General features: G+C 43.2%; 1 protein-coding gene across 1 annotated transcript in view; it reads right to left on the bottom strand.

Annotated features, from left to right (window-relative positions):
* The window catches only part of LOC140724258 (NACHT, LRR and PYD domains-containing protein 3-like), a 297596-nt gene extending 277346 nt beyond the window's left edge, over positions 1-20250 (bottom strand). The window contains exons 1-6 of the mRNA XM_073038729.1: positions 20150-20250; positions 16751-16847; positions 13767-14054; positions 13025-13191; positions 5722-5893; positions 5549-5614 (exon numbers count right to left, since the gene is read on the bottom strand). Coding sequence (XP_072894830.1) covers positions 5549-5614; positions 5722-5893; positions 13025-13191; positions 13767-14054; positions 16751-16760 — 703 coding nt within the window. The 5' untranslated portion in view covers positions 16761-16847; positions 20150-20250. The remainder of the gene's footprint in view (positions 1-5548; positions 5615-5721; positions 5894-13024; positions 13192-13766; positions 14055-16750; positions 16848-20149) is intronic.
* Positions 20251-20750: the final 500 nt, after the last annotated feature.

Genomic DNA, 20750 nt, shown 5'->3' with positions numbered 1-20750 from the left:
CAGCTTGGCACTAGAAGTGTCACAGGAGTTTCCAGACCACGTTGAATGCAACCTAAGACTGCCTTAGGGGCTCCAGCTGCAGTAGAAGTGGTAGAGGCAGGTTCGGTATTCTCATTTAAAGCAAAATTGGATATGTATATGGACAGGAAAGGAATGGAGGGTTATGGGCTGAGTGCGGGTCAGTGGGACTAGGTGAGAGTAAACGTTCAGCACGGACTAGAAGGGCCAAGATGGCCTGTTTCCGTGCTGTAATTGTTATATGGTTATATTTTTCCCACTGCGTTTACTCCCAAAGTAACAGCGTGAGATCACGGTTTTCCTTCTTCTGGATGAGCTGCCAGTCACGAATGATGAGCCCCAACTACCCGAAGCGACTGGTTGTCAGGTGGCAGTAACCGGCATTTGCCCTTTCTCCTATCAGAAAAAATGCCTCTGCCAAGCTTAGTAGCTAAGTCACACATGAAGGCCAGGAGCTGGAACTGATTGTCAGAGGCTGTTTGAGTTGCACGCCACTGGAGCATTTAATAGGTCGTGGGAGTGTTTCCCCACTACCACCCCTGGGTGTAACAATCTTAAGCAACCAAGCAGCTCTGTGTTATTGACAATAATAACTTGGCAAATTGGGTTATTATAGTCACATGTACCAAGGTACAATGAAGACTCTTATGCACACGATCCAAATAGGTCATTACATCACATCGGTGCAATGAGGTCCTACAAGGAAAAACGGAACAGAATAGTGCAGGGAAACAGTGTTTCAGTTGCTGAGAAAATACAGTGCAGGCAGACTATAAGGTACAAGGCCAAAGAATCATTGGCAGGTCAGATTTTTTTTTAGTTTTTGAACTATTTTCCTAAACTGTAGAATTCAACACTTAAAAAAATGGTGCAGTACTGCACAAAATTCTGAGGCAGATATATATAACTAGGGAGACCAAGACTTCTGCAAGTACTGTGTAAGGGATGTAGACTCTGTTAGTCACTTTTAAGCACAAGCGTAAAACATTTTTTTAAGAATTTGAACCTTGCTTGTAATTGATATTATTTTGTCTTTTATTTTCTAGTTTGCACTTTATCCCATTGTAACACAGTTTGAACGACATCGTCCTGATAAAAAATGCTTTATAAATAAGTATTACTTTTTATTTTTTCTTAACTGGCAAATCCTGAGGTACGGGCAAATCCAAGCACACTCATTGTGATAGGTAATTTCAGATTACTCTCGTGACGTATACTATTGTGGCTTTCGGAAGATTAACATGAACATTGCTGTGTGGAGCTAATTCATTAATACTATCGTGTAGTGCTTTTTGGATGATACCAGTTGTCGATATTATTATCGGGAATATATCATGTTCATGTTCCACAGTCTTTCAACTTCCTCTTTTAATTCGGCATATTTCTGAAGTTTTTCATTAATTGATATCTGTAATTTATGTGTGTTTGGAATGGCTATATCTATTTAAAAAAGTTGTTATTGCTAGTTTGTCCGGTACAATTATAGCTGGACAGTTATTATGAATTGTCCTATCTGTAATAATTGATCGGTCACAGTTGGATTTGTCGGACTCTAACTCTAAAAGTGCAGCATGCTTGTACTTACAATGAGGGATGGTTTTTTTCATCAGCTGTGGTTTAAGCAAGATTTTTATGAAAGTTATCTACCACTTGATAGTGCAGTACTCAGATTGAGTAAAACTACCGCAGGATCCTGTAATGTGTTCAATTCTTTCTGGCTTCTTTTGTAATTTTCAGCATTTATCATCTTGAACCTGTTGCCCTTTATTCTTTATTATTGATAACTAGATGTGTTAACCACCTGGTCCTGTATGCTCCCTTCTGTTTCTGGGAAGAGGTCTCCATCTCTGAGCCAGGTGCTTGACACTTCCTTGTCGACATCTAGTGCGCTCAGATCCTGGGGATGTCTTCCGTGGGGAGTCAGACTCTTCCACTCTTCCAAGGTTAACGTTCTTCTATTATGATCATTTCTTCATTTTTATGGGTTATGCTTTCATTTGCGTTCAGTGATGTGTACCCCTTATCAGAATTGCATATGCTTGTACGGAGTGCTGAATCCTGCTTGCGTTGATAAAAATATATCATTAGAGCTAATTGTGGATTTCAGAAAGGGTAAGATGAGGGAACCCAGCACACCAATCCTCACAGAGGGATCTGAAGTGGAGAGTGTGGGCAATTTCAAATTCTTGGCTGTCAATATCTTCGAGTATCTGACCTGGACCCAATATATGGATGCAGCCACAAAGAAACTACAACAGTGGCTATATTTCATCAGGAGTTTCCAACATCACTCGAATATTTCTACATTTGTAACTTGGAGAGCATTGTAACTGGCTGCATCACTGTCTGGTTCATGGGGACTACTGTACAGGATCGGAGTAAAGCGCACACTCAACGGTTCAGAAACTTCTCCTCTGCCATCTAGTTTCTGAATGGACAAACAACCCATCGATAGTGACTCACTAATCTCTTTTTTATTTCTATTTCTGCACACTTATTTACGGAATCACACAGACATGCATAGCTATACTGTATATGCTTTCTTTGGAAATTAGTTCCATTATTTGAATTAATTGTTTTAGCTCCACTGATGCAAGAGCAAATCATTTCCGATCATCCCTGTATAGTTGTGTCAAGGTATAATTCGTTTGTTTTTTTTTTCTAAATTGATACCTGATTTTTGTCTGTTTCAGGAAATTCAAGAGTGGGTTTAACGCCAGACAAAACCATAGTGGGCTTAGTGTGTCACTCTGGAAAATGTCTCCATTTATTTTGGTAACAGTGGTTCTTCCGTTGTTCTTGTTAATAGGGCATTTATTGTACTTCATTAGATGTTGTAGAAATTTCACAAGTATTGGATGCATCTTATATAATATTGAAACCTCTTAACCATGTTACAGACAGAATCAAATAGTTTTTGATAGACAATATAACACTGAGAGATTTCTACACTCCCCAGTGCTCGATAGATACATAATCTATTATCAGTTGCTCCTTAAATCTGTTCATACACTGAGTGTATTCTTTCTGCTCTTCTGTAAGTATATTGTGGTTATCTAAGTGAGTGGTTATTAGTAACGATCTGCACGATGTTACAATTTTATATATAAAATTGTCTTCTTATCATTGGGAGCCAATCATAACATAGAAGGTAATCATTCAGTAGTCTTATAAATGCAGAATTAAAGCTGTCCTTGAGGCTGGTGGTACATACCTTCAGCCTTTTATATCTTCTGCCCCATGGGAATATGAAAGAGAGCCTGTTTGAGGTGGTTTGGGGTTCAGCAGCAAGGCTTTGGGCGGGGTTAGCATCTTGCCAACTTGATGGAGTTCTTCCAGGAGGTGACAAAGGTGATGGATGAAGTTACACATGGAGATCTTTTACTTGGATATTAGTCGGGTGTTTGACAAGGTCCCACATGGAATCCTTATACAGAAAATTAACATGCTTGAGTACTGTGTGAATGCAGGTCGATAGGTTCTTGATTTGGAAAAGCATCAGCTTTTACTGGGAGAAGGCAGAATAATGGGTTTGAGAGGATTTGCGGAGCAAATTCACTGAGCCAATCGGCGATTTTACTCCTGGATCCTATGGTTTTAGGGAGCATCTGGAGTATTGTATTCACTTCTGATTTCCAGCTTTTGGAAGGATTGGAGAGGGTGCAGAACAGGTTCATCAGGGTGTTGCCTGGATTCGGTGACATGTACTACAAGGAGGGGTTTGATAAACTTGGTTTGTTTACTCTGCAGTTAGAATAGAGATTTGACTGAGGTGTACAATTTTGATAGATAAGAGTTTGGATTGACAGCCTGCATTTTGTTTGTTTGGCAGGTGGTGACTAGTGGGGTGCCACAGGGCTCGGTATTGGGACCACAGCTGTTTACCATTTACATCAACGATTTAAATGAAGGCATTGAGAATAACATCAGCAAGTTTTCTGATGATACTAAGCTGGGTGGCAGTGTGACGTGATGAGGATGTTAGGAGAATTCAGGGTGACTTGGATAGGCTGAGTGAGTGGGCAGATACTTGGCAGATGACGTTTAATGTGAATAAGTGTGAGGTTATCCACTTTGGAAGTAAGAACAGGAAGGCAGATTATAATCTGAACGGTGTAGAGTTAGGCAAGGGAGAAAGACAAAGAGATCTAGGAGTACTTGTTCATCAGTCACTGAAGGTGAATGAGCAAGTGCAGCAGGCAGTGAAGAAGACTAATGGAATGTTGGCCTTTATTACAAAGCGAATTGAGTACAAGAGCAAGGAAATCCTTTTGCATTTGTACAGGGCCCTGGTGAGACGACACCTGCAGTATTGTGTACAGTTTTGGTCTCCAGGGTTAAGGAAGGACATCCTGGCTGTAGAGGAAGTGCAGCATAGATTCACGAGGTTAATCCCTGGGATGTCCGGACTGTCTTACGCAGAGAGGTTAGAGAGACTGGGCTTGTACACGCTGGAATTCAGGAGATTGAGAGGGAATCTGATTGCAACATATAAGATTATTAAGGGATTGGACAAGATAGAGGCAGGAAATATGTTCCAGATGCTGGGAGAGTCCAGTACCAGAGGGCATGGTTTGAGAATAAGGGGTAGGTCATTTAAGACAGAGTTAAGGAATGCACTGCCTCGGAAGGCAGTGGAGGCCAATTCTCTGGATGCTCTCAAGAAGGAGCTAGATAGGTATCATGGATAGGGGAATCAAGGGATATGGGGACAAGGCAGGTACCGGGTATTGATAATAGATGATCAGCCATGATCTCAGAATGGCGGTGCAGGCTTGAAGGGCCGAATAGTCTACTTCTGCACCTATTGTCTATTGTTATTTTTTTTACATAAGGCTGATGTCTAATACCAGAGGGCATTTGGTCAAGGTGAGATGGCATAAATTTACAGCAATTGTGGTAAGTTTTTTCACAGAGTTGTGGGTGCATGGAAGTTACTGTCTGGGTCATGTCGGTGGCAAATATGTTATAGATGCTGCAAGATATACATGAATGTGCAGGAAGTGCAAGGATATGGTCAATAATATAAGAAAGGATTCCAAAGTATCCAAAGTATTTTTTTTCTTTCCCAGATGACTGCTGGAAAATGATGTTGTAGTTGCAGTAACGGGTGAAAAGGAAATGCCAGACAAACTCTGTGGAATTCACTAGTGGAATTACAAAAGGTAAAGAATATCAGCAAACAGAAGTGTGTGTAGTGCTATTTCAAAGGAAAAGGAGCTTGGAATATGAAAGGTCTGAAGATAGAAAAGTCACCTGGACTGGGTCATACAGTGTATCAGGAGCCTGTCTGGGGTGTGTGGGAATTCCCAGAGCATGAGGACCTGGAGTGAAGACTTCAGCAGTACCAACAGCTGGATTAAGACAAAAATACAATGTAGAATATTCAGGCTGCAAAGAGAGATTCTCTGAATTGTAACCTGAATCCAGAGATCGGCGAATGATTAATGGTGAATTTTGATTCTGAGGTTTTGCCAAGTCACAGACTAACATTTGAAATGTGGTTTGAACTGCACATTTCATCACTCACCTATCAGTTGAGTGGGTAACTCAGATAACCCTTGGCCGATGTTCATGTATTCCTGTGGATCAGGACCTGTTTAAATATAAAACAAAATCCATGGAAACAGAGCTAAAATAATTAAAATAACTGAAATGTTTATTTCAATGTGTCTTTGTGTTCAGTGCGTGGTTTTAACATACCAAGTTCCTGTATTTCCCTCAGTATTCTGTCCAGCTTCGGTAACTCAGTCCTCCATGTCACAAAGGATTCCCACATCGCCCTCCGGGCCCGGGAGCCTTTGCCCATCACCAAACTGAGGAAGAGTCTGGAACTCTCTGCCCGGTTTCCCTTCTCTGTCAGTTCAGTGACTTTCTATAAAAAGGAAACAATGAAGTTATTGTGGAGCAGACAGACAGACGTGGAGAATGTGCAGGAAAATATCTGTTCATGGCCCCAGTAGCTTCAGAACAGTTGCAGTCACTGGGCTGCTGCCTCATCCGCCCTGGGTTCAGTCATCAACAGAGAAACAGTAACTGAAGGAAATTCTAAATCAATATTGTGAAAGAATAAGGATTTCCAAATACCCTAGAGTATATTCAACGTAATTAACTTATTTGTCCATCAATGTGCAACATTACATCAAAAAGATGTGACAACAAGAACGGAAGAGAGGGGAGAGCGAGAGAGCAAAAATGGGTGGCAGGGATCACTGAATCATCGTTGAAAGAAGATCATATTTGAGTGCTTATACCCAAGGATAAATAGTTAATCAAAAGGACAGGCGGGTAAGTGAAAGGGTTGGGTTGATTCTGATCTCATAGAAAAATAAATGTCCTTATAAAGAGGTGGTAGCGGAATGGACGATGTAGATGTTAAGAAACTGCATAGGAAAAATGACCCTGATGGAACAGTAACCAGGATGTGGGCTACAAATTCCAGTGGGAGAGAGAAGAGGCATGTAAAGAGCTCAGTGTTAAAATAGTCAATGGGGAATTTCAATACGCAGGTAGCTTTGGAAAATCAGTTCAGTGCTGAATCCCAAGTGAGGGAATTTACAGAATGCTTATGAGATGGCTTTTGAGAGAAGCCTATGGTTGAGCCCACTCTAGGAAAGGCGGATCTGGATTCGATGTTGTGTATTGCACCAGATTTGATTGGGGAGCTTCAGCTAAATAAACCCTTAAGAGGCAATGATCATAAAATAGCAGAACCCACACTGCAGTTTGAGAGGGAGAAGGTTTAAGTTAGATGTATCCGTATTACAGTGGAATAAAGGAATTACAGAGGAATGAGAAAGGAGCTGGGCAAAATAAATTGGAAGAGGACACTAGCAGAGGCAACAGCAAAGCAGGGATAGATGAGGATTCTGGGAGTGATTCGGAAGGCGCAGGTAGAGGTGGATAATTGCAAAGATGAAAAATTATACCAGAGGGAGGATGACCAACCGTGGTTGACGAGGGAGTCAACGCAGCACAAAGGCAAATGAGAGGACACAGAATATAGAAAAAGATATAGAGGAAAGCTTTTACTAAACAGCCGAAAGCAACTAAAAAGCCGTAAGTAGAGAAAATATGAAATATGAAGTAGGTTAGCTGCTAATGTAAAATAGCTCACCAAAAGGTTTGTCTGATATTTATGCTCTTTTCGGACAACCCATTGATTTTTGGGGTCATAAGACATCAGTGGTAGTTCATGTCGAACCAATTTTAAAGTTTTTCCAGGGAGTTACGGGAAAGTTGATGAATCGAAGGAATTGGGTGTTGTCGAAGGAATGCACGGCACTTGACAAGGTACAGCACAGGAGGGTGGGCAAGAAAGTTCAGTTGCTCAGCATGCAAATTAAAGTGGTAAATTGGATTTGACTTTGGATTTTTGGAAGAAGACAGAAAGGTTATAGACTGTTGAATCTCTGACTGGGAGTTTTTAATTCGTGCTGTGCCACAGGGATTGGTGCTGGGTCCGTTGTTGTTGGTCATCTATATCAACGACCTGGATGAAAATGTGGTCAATTGGATCAGCAAATTTGCAGATGACGACAAGAGTGGAGACGTGTAGTGGAGAGTGAGGAAGGCTACCAAATCTTGCAGTGGTGTCTAAACCAGCTGAGAAATGGGCTGAAAAATGACCGATGCAATTTAATGCAGACAAGTGCGACGTGTTGCACTTTGGAAGGACTAAGCAGGGTCAATCTTAGACAGTGAGGATTGTGGTAGAACAAAGTGAACTTGGAATACAGGTCCATAATTCATTAAAAGTGGCAGCAAAGGTAGATACACACACAAAATGCTGGTGGAACGCATCAGGCCAGGCAACATCTATAGGGAGAAGCGCTGTCGACGTTTTGGGCCGAGACCCTTCGTTAGGACTAACTGAAAGGAAAGATAGTAAGTGATTTGAAAGTAGGAGGGGGAGTGAAAATGCGAAATGATAGGAGAAGACCGGAGGGGGTGTGGTGAAGCTGAGAGCCAGAAAGGTGATAGGCAAAAGGAATACAGAGCTGGAGAAGGGAAAGGATCATGGGATGGGAGGCCCAGGGAGAAAGAAAGGGGAGGGGAGCACAGATCAAGATGGAGAACAGGCAGAGTGATGGCCAGAATGAGATAAAAAAAAGAAGGGGGAGAAAACTAAATATCTCAGAGATGGGGTAAGAAGGGGAGGAGGGGCATTAATGGAAGTTAGAGAAGTCAATGTTCACGTCATCAGTTTGGAGGCTCCACAGCCGATACATAAGGCGTTGTTCCTCCAACATGAATGTGGCTTCATCTTGACAGTAAAAGAGGACATGGATAGACATATCAGAATGGGAATGGGACGTGGAATTGAAATGTGTGGCCACTGGGAGATCCTGCTTTCTCGGGCGGACGGAGCATAGGTGTTCAGCGAAATGGTCTCCCAGTCTGCGTCGGGTCTCACCAATATATAAAAGGCCACACTGGGAGCACCGGACGCAGTTTACCACACCAGCTGACTGACAGGTGAAGTGTCACCTCACCTGGAAGGACTGTCTGGGGCCCTGAATGGTGGTGAGGGAGGAAGTGTAACGGCAGGTGTAGCACTTGTTCCGTTTACAAGGATAAGTGCCAGGAGGGAGATTGGTGGGAAAGGATGGCGGGGGGTGACGAGTAGACAAGGGAGTCGCGTAGGGAGCGATCTCTGCGAAAAGCAGAAGGGGGTGGGAGGGAAGGATGTGCTTGGTAGTGGGATCCCATTGGAGGTGGCGGAGATTACGGAGAATTATATGTTGGACCCGTTGGAGGTGCGGAAGTTACTTTCCAGCCCCCCCTTGCAAAAACCTACACCCTGTCAGTGGCCACACATTTCAATTCCACGTCCCATTCCCATTCTGATATGTCCATATAACCATATAACATTATAACAATTACAGCACGGAAACAGGCCATTTCGGCCGTTCTAGTCCGTGCCGAATGCTTAGTCTCACCTAGTCCCACTGACCTGCACTCAGCCCATAACCCTCTATTCCTTTCCTGTCCATATACTGATCCAATTTTACTTCAAATGACAATACCGAACCTGACTCTACCACTTCTGCTGGAAGCTCATTCCACACACCTACCACTCTCTGACTAAAGAAATTCCCCCTCGTGTTACCCTTAAACTGTTGCTCCCTAACTCTCAACTCATGTCCTCTTGTTTGAATCTCCCCTGCACTCAATGGAAAAAGCCTATCCACGTCAACTCTATCTATCCCCCTCATAATTTTAAATACCTCTATCAAGTCCCCCCTCAAACTTCTACGCTCCAAAGAATAATGACTTGTTCAACCTTTCCCTGTAACTTAGGTGCTGAAACCTAGGTAACATTCTAGTAAATCTTCTCTGTACTCTCTCTATTTTGTTGACATCTTTCCTATAATTTGGTGACCAGAACTGTACACAATACTCCAAATTCGTCCTTACCAATGCCTTGTATAATTTTAACATTACATCCCAACACCTATACTCAATGCTCTGATATATAAAGGCCAGCATACCAAAAGCTTTCTTTACTGCCCTATCCACATGAGATTCCACCTTCAGAGAACTATGCACCACTATTCCTCGATCACTCTCTTATACTGCATTCTTCAACACCCTACCATTTACCATGTATGTCCTATTTGGATTATTCCTACCAAAATGTAGCATCTCACACTTATCAGCATTAAACTCCATCTGCCATCGTTCAGCCCATTGTTCTAACTGGCCTAAATCTCTCTGCAAGCTTTGAAAACCTACTTCACTATCCACAACACCACCTACCTTAGTATCATTTGCATACCTATTAATCCAACTTCCCAACCCATCATCCAGATCATTAATGTATATGACAAACAACACTGAACCCAGTACAGATCCCTGAGGCACACCACTAGTCACCGGCCTCCAACCTGACAAACAGTTATCCACCACATACAAACAAGCTGGATGAACTCAGCAAGTCGGGCAGCATCTGTTGCAATGAACAGTCAACGTTCCGGACCGAAACTGTTGATATGTGTTGATTTGATCACAGCATCTGCAGCATACTGTGTTTAGTTACCCACCACTACTCTCTGGCATCTCCCATCCAGCCACTGCTGAATCCATTTTACTACTTCAATATTAATACCTAACGATTGAACCTTCCTAACTAACCTTCCATGCGGAACCTTGTCAAAGGCCTTACTGAAGTCCATATAGACATCATCCACTGCTTTACCCTTGTCAACTTTACTTATAACCTGTTCAAGAAATGCAATAAGATTTGTCAAACATGATTTTCCCCGCACAAATCCATGCTGACTGTTCCTAATCAGACCCTGTCTATCCAGGTAATTATATATACCATCTCTAAGAATACTTTCCATTAATTTACCCACCATTGAGGTCACATTGACAGGCCAATAATTGCTAGGTTTATTCTTAACACCATTTATAAATAATGGAACCACATGAGCAATATGCCAATCCTCCAGCACCATCCCCGTTTCCAATGTCATTTGAAATATTTCTGTCAGAGCCCCTGCTATTTCTACACTAACTTCCCTCAAGGTCCTAGGGAATATCCTGTCTGGACAAGGAGATTTATCCACTTTTATATTCTTTAAAAGATCCAGTACTTCCTCCCTTTTAATCGTCATAGTTTCCATAACTTCCCTGCTTGATTCCCTTACTTCCACAATTCAATATCCTTCTCCTTAGTGAATACCGAAGAAAAGAAGTTGTTCAAAACCTCCCACAACTCTTTCGGCTTCACAAATAGCTGTCCACTCTGATTCTCTAAGGGACCAATTTTATCCCTCACTATCCTTTTGCTATTAATATAACTGTAGAAACCCTTCAGATTTATGTTCACCTTACTTGCCAAGGCAACCTTGTATCTTCTTTTAGCTTATCTAATTTCTTTCTTAAGATTCTTCTTACATTCTTTATATTCCTCGAGCACCTCATTTACTCCATGCTCCCTTTATTTATTGTAGATATCTCTCTTTTTTCTAACCAAGTTTCCAATATCCCTTAAAAACCATGGCTATCTCAAAGTTTTAACCTTTCCTTTCAACCTAACAGGAACATAAAGATTCTGTACCCTCAGAATTTTACCTTTAAATGACTTCCATTTCTGTATGATATCCTTCCCATGAAACAAATTGTCCCAAATCCAATCCTTCTAAATCCTTTTGCATCTCCTCAAATTAGCCTTTCTCCAAACTAAAATCTCTACCCTGGGTCCAGTCCTATCCTTCTCCAAATTATATTGAAGCTAATGGCATTTTGATCACTGGGCTCGAAGTGTTCCCCAACACATACCTCCGTCACTTGACCTATTTCGTTCCGTAACGACACACCTTCACTCTGCGGGTGTTGAGAGTGTAGAACGAGCTAGCAGCGCAAGTGGTACAAGCGGTTAAGAGAAGTCTGGATAGGTACATGAATGATAAGGGTATAGAGCGCCATGGCCTGGTGCAGGTCAATGGGAATAGGCAGTTTCAGTAGCCCAGCATGGAATAGATGGACCAAAGGGCCTGTTTCTGTGCTGTACTTTGCTATGACTATGACAAGTCAGCCACTTATTGTTTGGGAGCTCAGGTGGAGATCAGACCAGCTGTGGTTAGCAGGTTTCCCTCCCTCAAGTCCGGCAGTGAACCCAGTTGGCCCAATTTACAATATCACAGTTTCATATTCATGCTGAATTAACGACTTGAGAGGAATTGACCGACGGCTCTGATAAGATGAAAAAATTAGTTTTGGACTGGATGCCTGTTCAACAGTCCAGATATGCAGTCACTGCTCTTATATCGCATTGATAAATACAGCAGGTGTGAGAGGAAAAGGTGAAGCTGAACCTGCAGTTCCCACTGCTCCCCACCTTAACAGCTGAAACCAGATCTGCTGGAGACAAGTCAGAGATCAAAGTCTCCATTCCCATGTCGAACTCCTAGAACGTGCAGGAGATTAATATCGATCACTATTCCCTCTGATACCAGAAGCTCAGTGACGATACACTAGATACACGCACTGTGAGGGTCCGGCCCTAAATCCACATTCCGGTTCACGGTCCGGTCCACGGACTCCGGACTCCGGGTCCACCGACTGTCCCTCATTTCCGATTGGACTCAAGCATTTGCACCCGATGCTCATCTTGTTGGCTGGGAATAAAAGTGGCTCTGGGATTGAGAGTAGTTGGGGGGTTATCCTGTCAGTCTCTGCTTGGTGTACCCCACTGGTGGAAGGCAAGTTCTTTCACTGAGTTATGGATTTGACTGTTCTGTAGCCCGCTGAGTTTACCGGCCACCTCAAGTCTTGAAGCCACCTCAGACCAAGCTTCCTTCCTTTCCCTTGCATCCGTCGGGTAAGTCAGGCTGTTTGCCGTTGCCCGGCGGTTGGTTCTGTGCCTTCCTGTTCCTTGTCTCCGTCGGGTTGTGTCCCGCATCCTGCTCAGGAGTCCCGCGGCCCGCCCAGGAGGCTAGCTCCAAGAAGCCAAGACTCTGGCCCGTTCTGTACCTTCCTGTTCCTTGTCTCTGTCGGGTTGTGTCCCGCGTCCTGCTCAGGAGTCCCGTGGCCCGCCCAGGAGGCTATCTCCAAGAACCCAAGACTCTGGCCTTGAGCAACCCAAGAATCCAGACTCGAGCTACCCAAGCCTCCAAGCACTCCAAGTCTCCAGAGAACCCAAGGCTCTAGCCTGGAGCTACCCAAGCCTCCAAGCACTCCAAGTCCACCAGGAACCCAATTTCCATCGGGATCAATAAAGTATGTCTGTCTGTCTGTCTCCATGAACTCCAGGAACCCAAGTACCCAAGGTCTCCAAGTCTCCATGGACATCAGGAACACAAGTCTCCAAGATTCCCAAGCACCCAGGACTGTAGCCTCATTCTACCCGAGCCTCCAAGAACCCCAAGCCTCCAAGATCTCCACGAAAGCCACGAACTGCGGCCTGTCCCGTCCCTTAGCTTTGTTCCACCCTGTTCCTAGTACTTCAGTGTCAATATTTGGGTCCCATCTCAACGCTCCCCCTTATGACACTCACCTCATTTTCTTCTCTACTGAAATGACCCTCCTTTGTCAACATCCAACCGAGTCTTTCAACCTTTTCTTCAATCGCTTGTTTGAGTCTGTCCCTGTAGAACTTTGTCAGTTGGTACAGTCGATACTCGCCCCCCTCTGCCAGGAGGTCAGAGATTGTAAACTCTGGCTCTGCGAATATAAAAAGAGAATGTCGTCACAGACTCAAATATCGCTTGTCTCCACTGCTCTCACCCAACTCAACAAACCAGTCATGTCTTGAATCTTAGTGTTCACCTGCTTTCAGCTGGAAACACGGATTTTGCCCTAATCTCCAACATTGCCCTTAAAACAGACCCATCAATGTGCTGGGCCAGTCGTTAACAGGAGGACCACATTCACTAGAAACCTGTCTCTCCCACTGTCCCACCCACTCACCAATTTCAGTTTAAGATGAGCAATAAATGTTGGGACTGTCAATGATAGTCACTTCCCAGAGATACTCTCTCCATCCTGGCGAATACATCTCCCATAACTCATGTCCTGGAAATACTCTCTTATCCGGATAGCTGCATTTCCTCCGATACACATCCTGGAAATCATCAGAGCAGGGAAAACATTTCCTGTAGTGGGGTAATGGGTGCCCACTACAGCACATGCACCACACCCACACATTTCCCCTCTCTGACCAACCCTCCAAGAAAGAAACACATTTACCCGCCTTCCTACCTCATTCTGTGAACACATCACCCTCACATTTCACTCACCCGCTCCTTGTTGGAGACTTGACAATTCCATGTTCAATGAGCTTCCGAGCTGACAGGCAGTCACCTCACTTGTGCTGGTTCCAGGGTCCTGATCGGTGTCTCTGACGTCACTGTCTCTGGACTGACTTTGCTTCACTTCCGCTGCGGCCGAACCACATTCCATTGGGACATTGCTCTCAATCTGACCCTGCTTTGGCACCTTGCTCCCCGTGTCCCGATCATCTTCCCTTAGTGATTTGCCTGGTAAAAACTGCTTGAGTACTTTCCGTGCCCGATTTAATTTCCCACCTGAAGTAAATGATGAATAGCAGGTTTAGAGTGATTTATACTCGAACAAAGATTCACAATGGGTGTCTGCAATGGAGCTGAGATGCCAGCTGACCAGATTTGGAGTGGGACTGTGCTGGTGAATGTGAGCCACACTTCCTGCCAGGTGACCATCCCGATAAGCCACTCTCAGAAAAGAACTGGATAGACACAGTAATAGTGATAAACGACTACGCATTAGTTGAAAACACTGATAACCAGCGGTCATTAATGGAACGGCATCAGGTGAAAGCGGGAATTATCAATGGGGTTACCTCCCACAGACATAAATCTCCCTGGATCACAAACTGTGCAGTCACCTGTGTCACTCACAGACAAGCCACTGGGTTACTCATGGTCCGATCCTCTAGATCACACGTTCTCTGTTTGCTTTGTCACAAACTGTCTTGTCCCCTGGGTCACAGACTGACCACTGCCTTGAGACGAACAATGTCCAGTCCCCTGGGTTACAGACTGACCATAACCTTGAAGCCCATGATGCCTGGTCCCAGGGTCCCATCCCATCTCTTGGATGATGATTGTCAGGTAATAACTGTACAAGTCATTGGCAAAGGGAGAGTCCTGCGTGCATTTCTAGCAGCTAAATTTAAAGTCTCACTTTTGCAGTCGCTAATCTATAGGATGGATGTGCTTCAGACGGAAAAAGTGTCGGGGAGATTGACAAGTACGTTACTGGATGGGGCTGTTTGGTTTTTGTGTTAAATGGTTTGGCTGGGACAGTTTGCCCTGGATCATGGGAGCTTGAATGGTAACCTTGCACATTTAATGAACAAATATAAAAAATGCATGATTTAAAATGAATGGCAGTGATGTAAATAAATGATACTCGGAACTGAATTTTTGTTAAAAGATTATGACATTTTTGATGTGATGATTGACACCAAATATGTTTTCTGTATAAGTAAGAGGGGTAGGCATAATAAGCTGTAGCTTCAGCTGATGCCCTTTTGGTCAGTTTTAAAGAATATCTACATGTTCTTGTTTTTTTATTATTATTTAATTTTGTCTTATCAAATCATCGTTGAAAATGATGTTTTCTGTTATGTTGTTACTGACCGAAATACAATTTCATTCATTCTTTCATGCGTTCATTCGTACAAAAGGGACTGAAGAAGCATTTTTTTTTCCCCACGGAGCGGGTGATGAGTATAAATTACGTGCAACCAGAGGAGGCTGTAACACAAATAAAATTACAAAGTTGAGAAGATGTGGCAGGAAAAAGAATAGAAGAAGTCTGCAAGGGAAATTTGGGAAAAGCTGCTGGGAAATCGGGCAAGCTCAGAGACAATTAGAACAGCCTGAATTAGTTGGGCCGAAGGACCCGTTTCCAGGCTGTAATCTCTCTTTCATTCCACCTGGAATCACAGAGTTGAGCACAATCACAGTGCCTACAGGAGACAGAGACAGTTGGTCACTGGTTATACCAGGTCTCCCATCAGAGATACTGGGCATTTAAATTCAGGTAGCAGATCATCTCAAGAGGGAAATAGTGAGAAATCACATTCACCTTTTGGCCACAGACCGGACATGGATTGGGGGATGAAAAACAGAAACAGGTTTATTATCACCGGCATGTGATGTGAAATTTGTTAACTTAGCAGCAGTTCAATGCAACACATAATCTTGCAGAGAAAAATAAATAATAATAATAATAATAATAATAATAATAATAATAGAAAACAAACAAGTAAACTAATTACGTATATTGAATAGATTTTTAAAACCGTGCAAAAACAGAAAGACTGTATATTAAAAATGTGAGGTAGTGTCCAAAGATTGGATGTCCATTTAGGGATCAGATGACAGACGAATCTGTTCCTGAATCGCTGAGTGTGTACCTTCAGGCTTCTGTACCTGCTTTCTGATGCTAACAGTGAGAAAAAGGCATGCCCTGGGAGCTGGAGGTCCTTAATAATGGACGCTATCTTTCTGAGACACCGCTCCCTGAAGATGTCTTGGGTATTTTGTCGGCTAGTGCCCAACATGGAGCTGACTAGATTTACTACCTTCTGCAGCTTCTCTCAGTCCTGTGCAGTAGCCCCTCCACACCAGACAGTGATGCACCGAAGCAGACCACAAGATAATCTAAAATGAAGTGTCTCCTGATCCTCAGCCATTTCCAAGGCTGGCAATGTTATCCGCTCGGCTACAGAAAGAAAATTCCCCACATCTACTTTGCGCATTGAGGGGGGAGTTGATAGCTGCCCTGCCAAAACCTGAAATGTTGTATTATCACACAATCTCTGAAATCCCAGAAATGCTCTTATCTCCTGCCTCTGAATTTTATAAATGAAAGTTGGAGATGTCTTTCACCTCTAAACAGGCCCTGATGTGTAACAAACCCTGAACCTGGACTTTTACATAACAAACAACACCGCTGTCTCATTCCTGTTAATGTTTCACTCTCAACCTGCTGGTTCAGGATCTCCGGCTCCTTTCACTCAGGTGAAGCTTTGCCTGGTGAGTGGAGTCATTCGACCATTACCGGTGTCAGGTCCCTGCGCTGGAACTGTTGGATTGATCGATTACACAAAGCCGCTTTACCAGTGGCATCAATGACACTGCTAGATGAAACTTTTCTCTGCCCTGTTAGTGCCTGTGTAAGTTTCTTAATCAACAGGGCAGAAGTTTAATTATAAAGTTTCCAGTGATCATACCTGTAGCCATTCTGATTCCGACTGACGATTGTTGATTGTCAGCGTCTTGTTTACACTTTGGTCGCGATGCAGGACAGCCCCACCTGCTGGTGATGCTCTGAATTACACACAACAAGCAGACAGTGAGTCAGAGAGAATAGGATTACTTTGCAAATGTGACAGTACTGTCATCCTCTGTATCAGAGCAGCAGAGTGCTTAGGGAACAAACATCAACTCCCACACCATGTCTGTATGTCGGTCCGGTGATACCTGGCGCATCCTACTGATTGAGTCACAGAGCAACAGAGCATAGATACAGACCCTTCAGACCATCGAGACAATGCTGACCACAGTGTACACTTAGATGGTGCTAATTTCCTGTGTTGGACCCATTTCCCTCCTGGCCTCTTCATTCCATATTCACATCCCAACTGCTTCTGGAATTATACAATCGTGCCTGCCTCACCCACTTCCTCTGGCTGCTCCCTCCACATCATCATAAACTCTGCATGAAACCGTTGCTGCTCGTGTTGGTTTTGCAATCTATATACCACTCCTCTGCCCATTTAGATCCCCTATAAGCTACGATAATCTTCACCGTGAGTACCATCTACTAATTTTGCGTCAACCACGAACTGACCAGTCAAGCCTTGTGCACCTGCATTCACTTCATTGCTATCAACTAACAAATATCAAATGTTACTTGTAGCTTTGCGATACAGCACTACTTACGCGCCTCCATTCTGAGGAGAAACCTTCAACCATCACTCTTTGCTTGCTACCTTTAAGGAAATTTTTGAATCCATCTAACTTTCTCTCTCTGTACCGCATGAGACCTTATCTTCCAGACCAAGCAGTCATGAGGCACCTTGCCAAAGGCTTTACTGGAGTTCAATGTACAACATCCACTCCCCCACCCTCATTGATAATCATCTTGAAAAACCTTAAAAAGTATTGTTGAACACAACTTTCCATGCACCATGCCATGGTGATTCCTGATCAGTCTCTGTCGATACAAATGTTAGTAGATATTCTGTGTGTGACTGGTCCATACTGTGGAAAATTATCTCCCGCACCTACCCTTCCATTTCTCCACTCACCATCAAAAAGCCAAAATGGCAACTCGTAGTAAGATTATGCTTCTCCAGTTACTCAAGTTTCCTATCCCTAAGTATCAGCTCCAAGGGTTTGCCCACCCCCGATGTAACACTCACTGGTCTATCATCCCCAGGATTTAAACCCATTGGGTTTATTGAATTACATAACAACATTTGACAGCCTCCAATCATGTGTTACTACCCCTGTGGCCAGAGAGGATGCAATGTTCATTGTCAATGCCCCGTAATCACCCCTCACTTTCTGTAGTAACATGGTGTTTATTGGTAGATTGACCAACATCACTTTCTTAGCAGAATGGCAATATTATGCTATCATCACAATCACTGTCCATCTCATTGGTAACTCTGAATCAAAGCATTCATTAAGCACCTCACCTATCACTGCATCGTCCAGGCATGTTTCCATCTTTGCTCCTGAATATCCTACCCTCAAGCTATTCCTCCTCCACTTCTTCACCCACATGTAGAACGCCTTGGGCTTTCCTTTATCCTACTTCCCAAGAACTTCTCAAGTTCCCTTTGACTTCTATGTCGCTTCTTAAGTTCCTTCCAGGATACCATATAAGTCTGTAGAGCCTCGCTTGAGTGTTGCTTACTGTACCTAAATAATGCTTCCTTTTCCCTCTTGCTTAAATGTTCTCATCCCTTGTGAACCACGGTTCGTTTATATAAACATTCTTTCACTGTGTGTGGAACAAATCTACCCCGAACTGCATTCAAGTGTTCCTGAAACAAACTTCACAGTTCCATCTGGCATTTCCCTTTGAGAATGTTTTCCCAATTTACACCCCGAAGATGCTTTGAATATCATTGTAACTATCCATCCACTGATTAAATACTGCCTCATATCGTCTGCTACTATCCTTGTCCATGACCATGATAAAAGTTGGGGTGTTGTGGTCTCTATCTCAAAAAGATCACCCATCGTGACATCTGTCACCTGACCAGCATCATTGCCTCAAACTAGATACAGTATGGTAACTCCTCCAGTTAGCCCATCCACATACTATGTCAGAATCCTTCCTGGAACACAATGCATTCTGCTCCATTGACACATTTTGGAACAAGGAGGTGGGATCAACAAATGAAAGTTGAGATCAATAATAATAATAACCTTGTCGTTTTTTCACCTTTCCCAAAACTGCCAAGTTATCTGCTATCATTATCCTAGTGGCTTTGGGGGAGGCCTATAGTATACTTCCAGAATGATAGCCCCCTTCCCTTTTCTGATTTCCACCCACATTGATGTCCTCTGTTTATGTAACTATCATATGATTCCTAATTAGTAAAGACAATTCTCCGCCTTTCACCCCCACCCCCTCCATATGTATTATGAAACAACTAAAACCTGGAGCATCAAACACCAATCCTGCCCTTGTAACAGTCCGGTCTGTGTAATGGTGATAACATGTACCATCCATGTTCTAAGTTACTCGTATTCTTAATACATATCCTATTGAATTAAAGACATTTCCAACTGACTACATGATGCCCTGTCCACAACCGATCCTCCCACAGTCTCTGTGAACTTCGCATCTACCTTTATATCAACTCTTCTATTATCTGACCAAACACTCTGGTTCCCATCCCGCAACGACTGAGTTTAAACTAACCCCGGCAGCTCCAGCAGTCCTGGCTGCAGGGACGTTTATTCATCTCAAGTACAGATATAACCCATGCCTTTGGTACAGGGCCAAATGGGAACATGACTTCATTATAAAACCTAAATATGCTTAATCACAGGTTCGTAGGTTCTGACAATTTATTAGTAGAAAAGCACTTGATGGCGACAGGGTATACAAGTGTAAATTATTGGTAGGCATTTGTTAGTTAAGACTGAAATGTGGTGCTGGGTCATTTGGCTTCAAGAGGGTTTGCGGAGGCTTGTGCGACAACATACTCGAGGGCAAGTATATCGTTGCAGATTGCAATAGACAGAGGAGTCAATGACATGTTGCTGTAGTTCACGGTAATTCCACATTTCTGTAATCACTACAGCAGGAAAAAACTGCGGCCTCTTATAAAGGGAGGAAATTCTCAACGCATTTTGAGATTATTGTGACGTAACACAGCCAAGCAAGGAAACAGCAGAACTGATAAGAGTTTGAAATGAGCAAACAATATGAGGGAATGTGCGTGGCTTCACATAGTAATTAGCAAATCTGCAGTGAGTGCAACTGGGTCTGACAGACGCATACTGGTATTCCGAGGCTGATTCAGTCCCACTCCAGCTATTTCCTACCTTCCTTGGTACAGAAATGTAATACCAAAAGGACCAATGTTTGGGTAAATAAGACTCACCAAACTTTCTCCTGACTGAATCAATGGAGATGCCAAGTCAGATGGGTCCTCTCCATTTGGGGCTCTCCGTCTTCGGGCTGGTTCATTGTTGCTGTTCCCTCGTCTTCAGTTGTGATTTTCTTCCTGTCGTGGGCTTTTCATCCAATAAATCTCGCAGGTCAGGTCTACCTTTAACCAGAGTGATAATGAAGCATGTTACTCATACAAAGTAGAACAAAGAATTAAACTTATTGGAACTTAAATCTTGAACTCATATATAATGATGCGAGTGAAGAAATCTGTAACTGCCCCTCACACTTTCCAAAGCCTGACATGGGATACAAAGAAACACACACAAAATTGCTGCAGGAACTCATCAGACCAGGCAGCATCTGTATGTCGACTCTACTCTCTTCCATAGATGCTGCCTGGCCTGCTGATTTCCTCCAGCATTTTGTGTGTGTTGCTTGGTAGCATCTGAAGATTTTCTCTTGTTTGTGATGGGACACAAAGAACTCATTACTCAGTCATGGTATAAGATACAAATCATAATGCATAGGAGTAGAATTAGGTGATTCGGTCATTCTAGTCTACTCCAAAATCAATCATGGAGGATTTTTTT

This window comes from Hemitrygon akajei, unplaced genomic scaffold (genome assembly GCF_048418815.1).
Source record: "Hemitrygon akajei unplaced genomic scaffold, sHemAka1.3 Scf000180, whole genome shotgun sequence".
NCBI lineage: Eukaryota > Metazoa > Chordata > Chondrichthyes > Myliobatiformes > Dasyatidae > Hemitrygon > Hemitrygon akajei.
The sequence above is the reverse complement of the archived record's forward strand: the minus strand, read 5'-3'. Positions and strand labels throughout refer to the sequence as shown.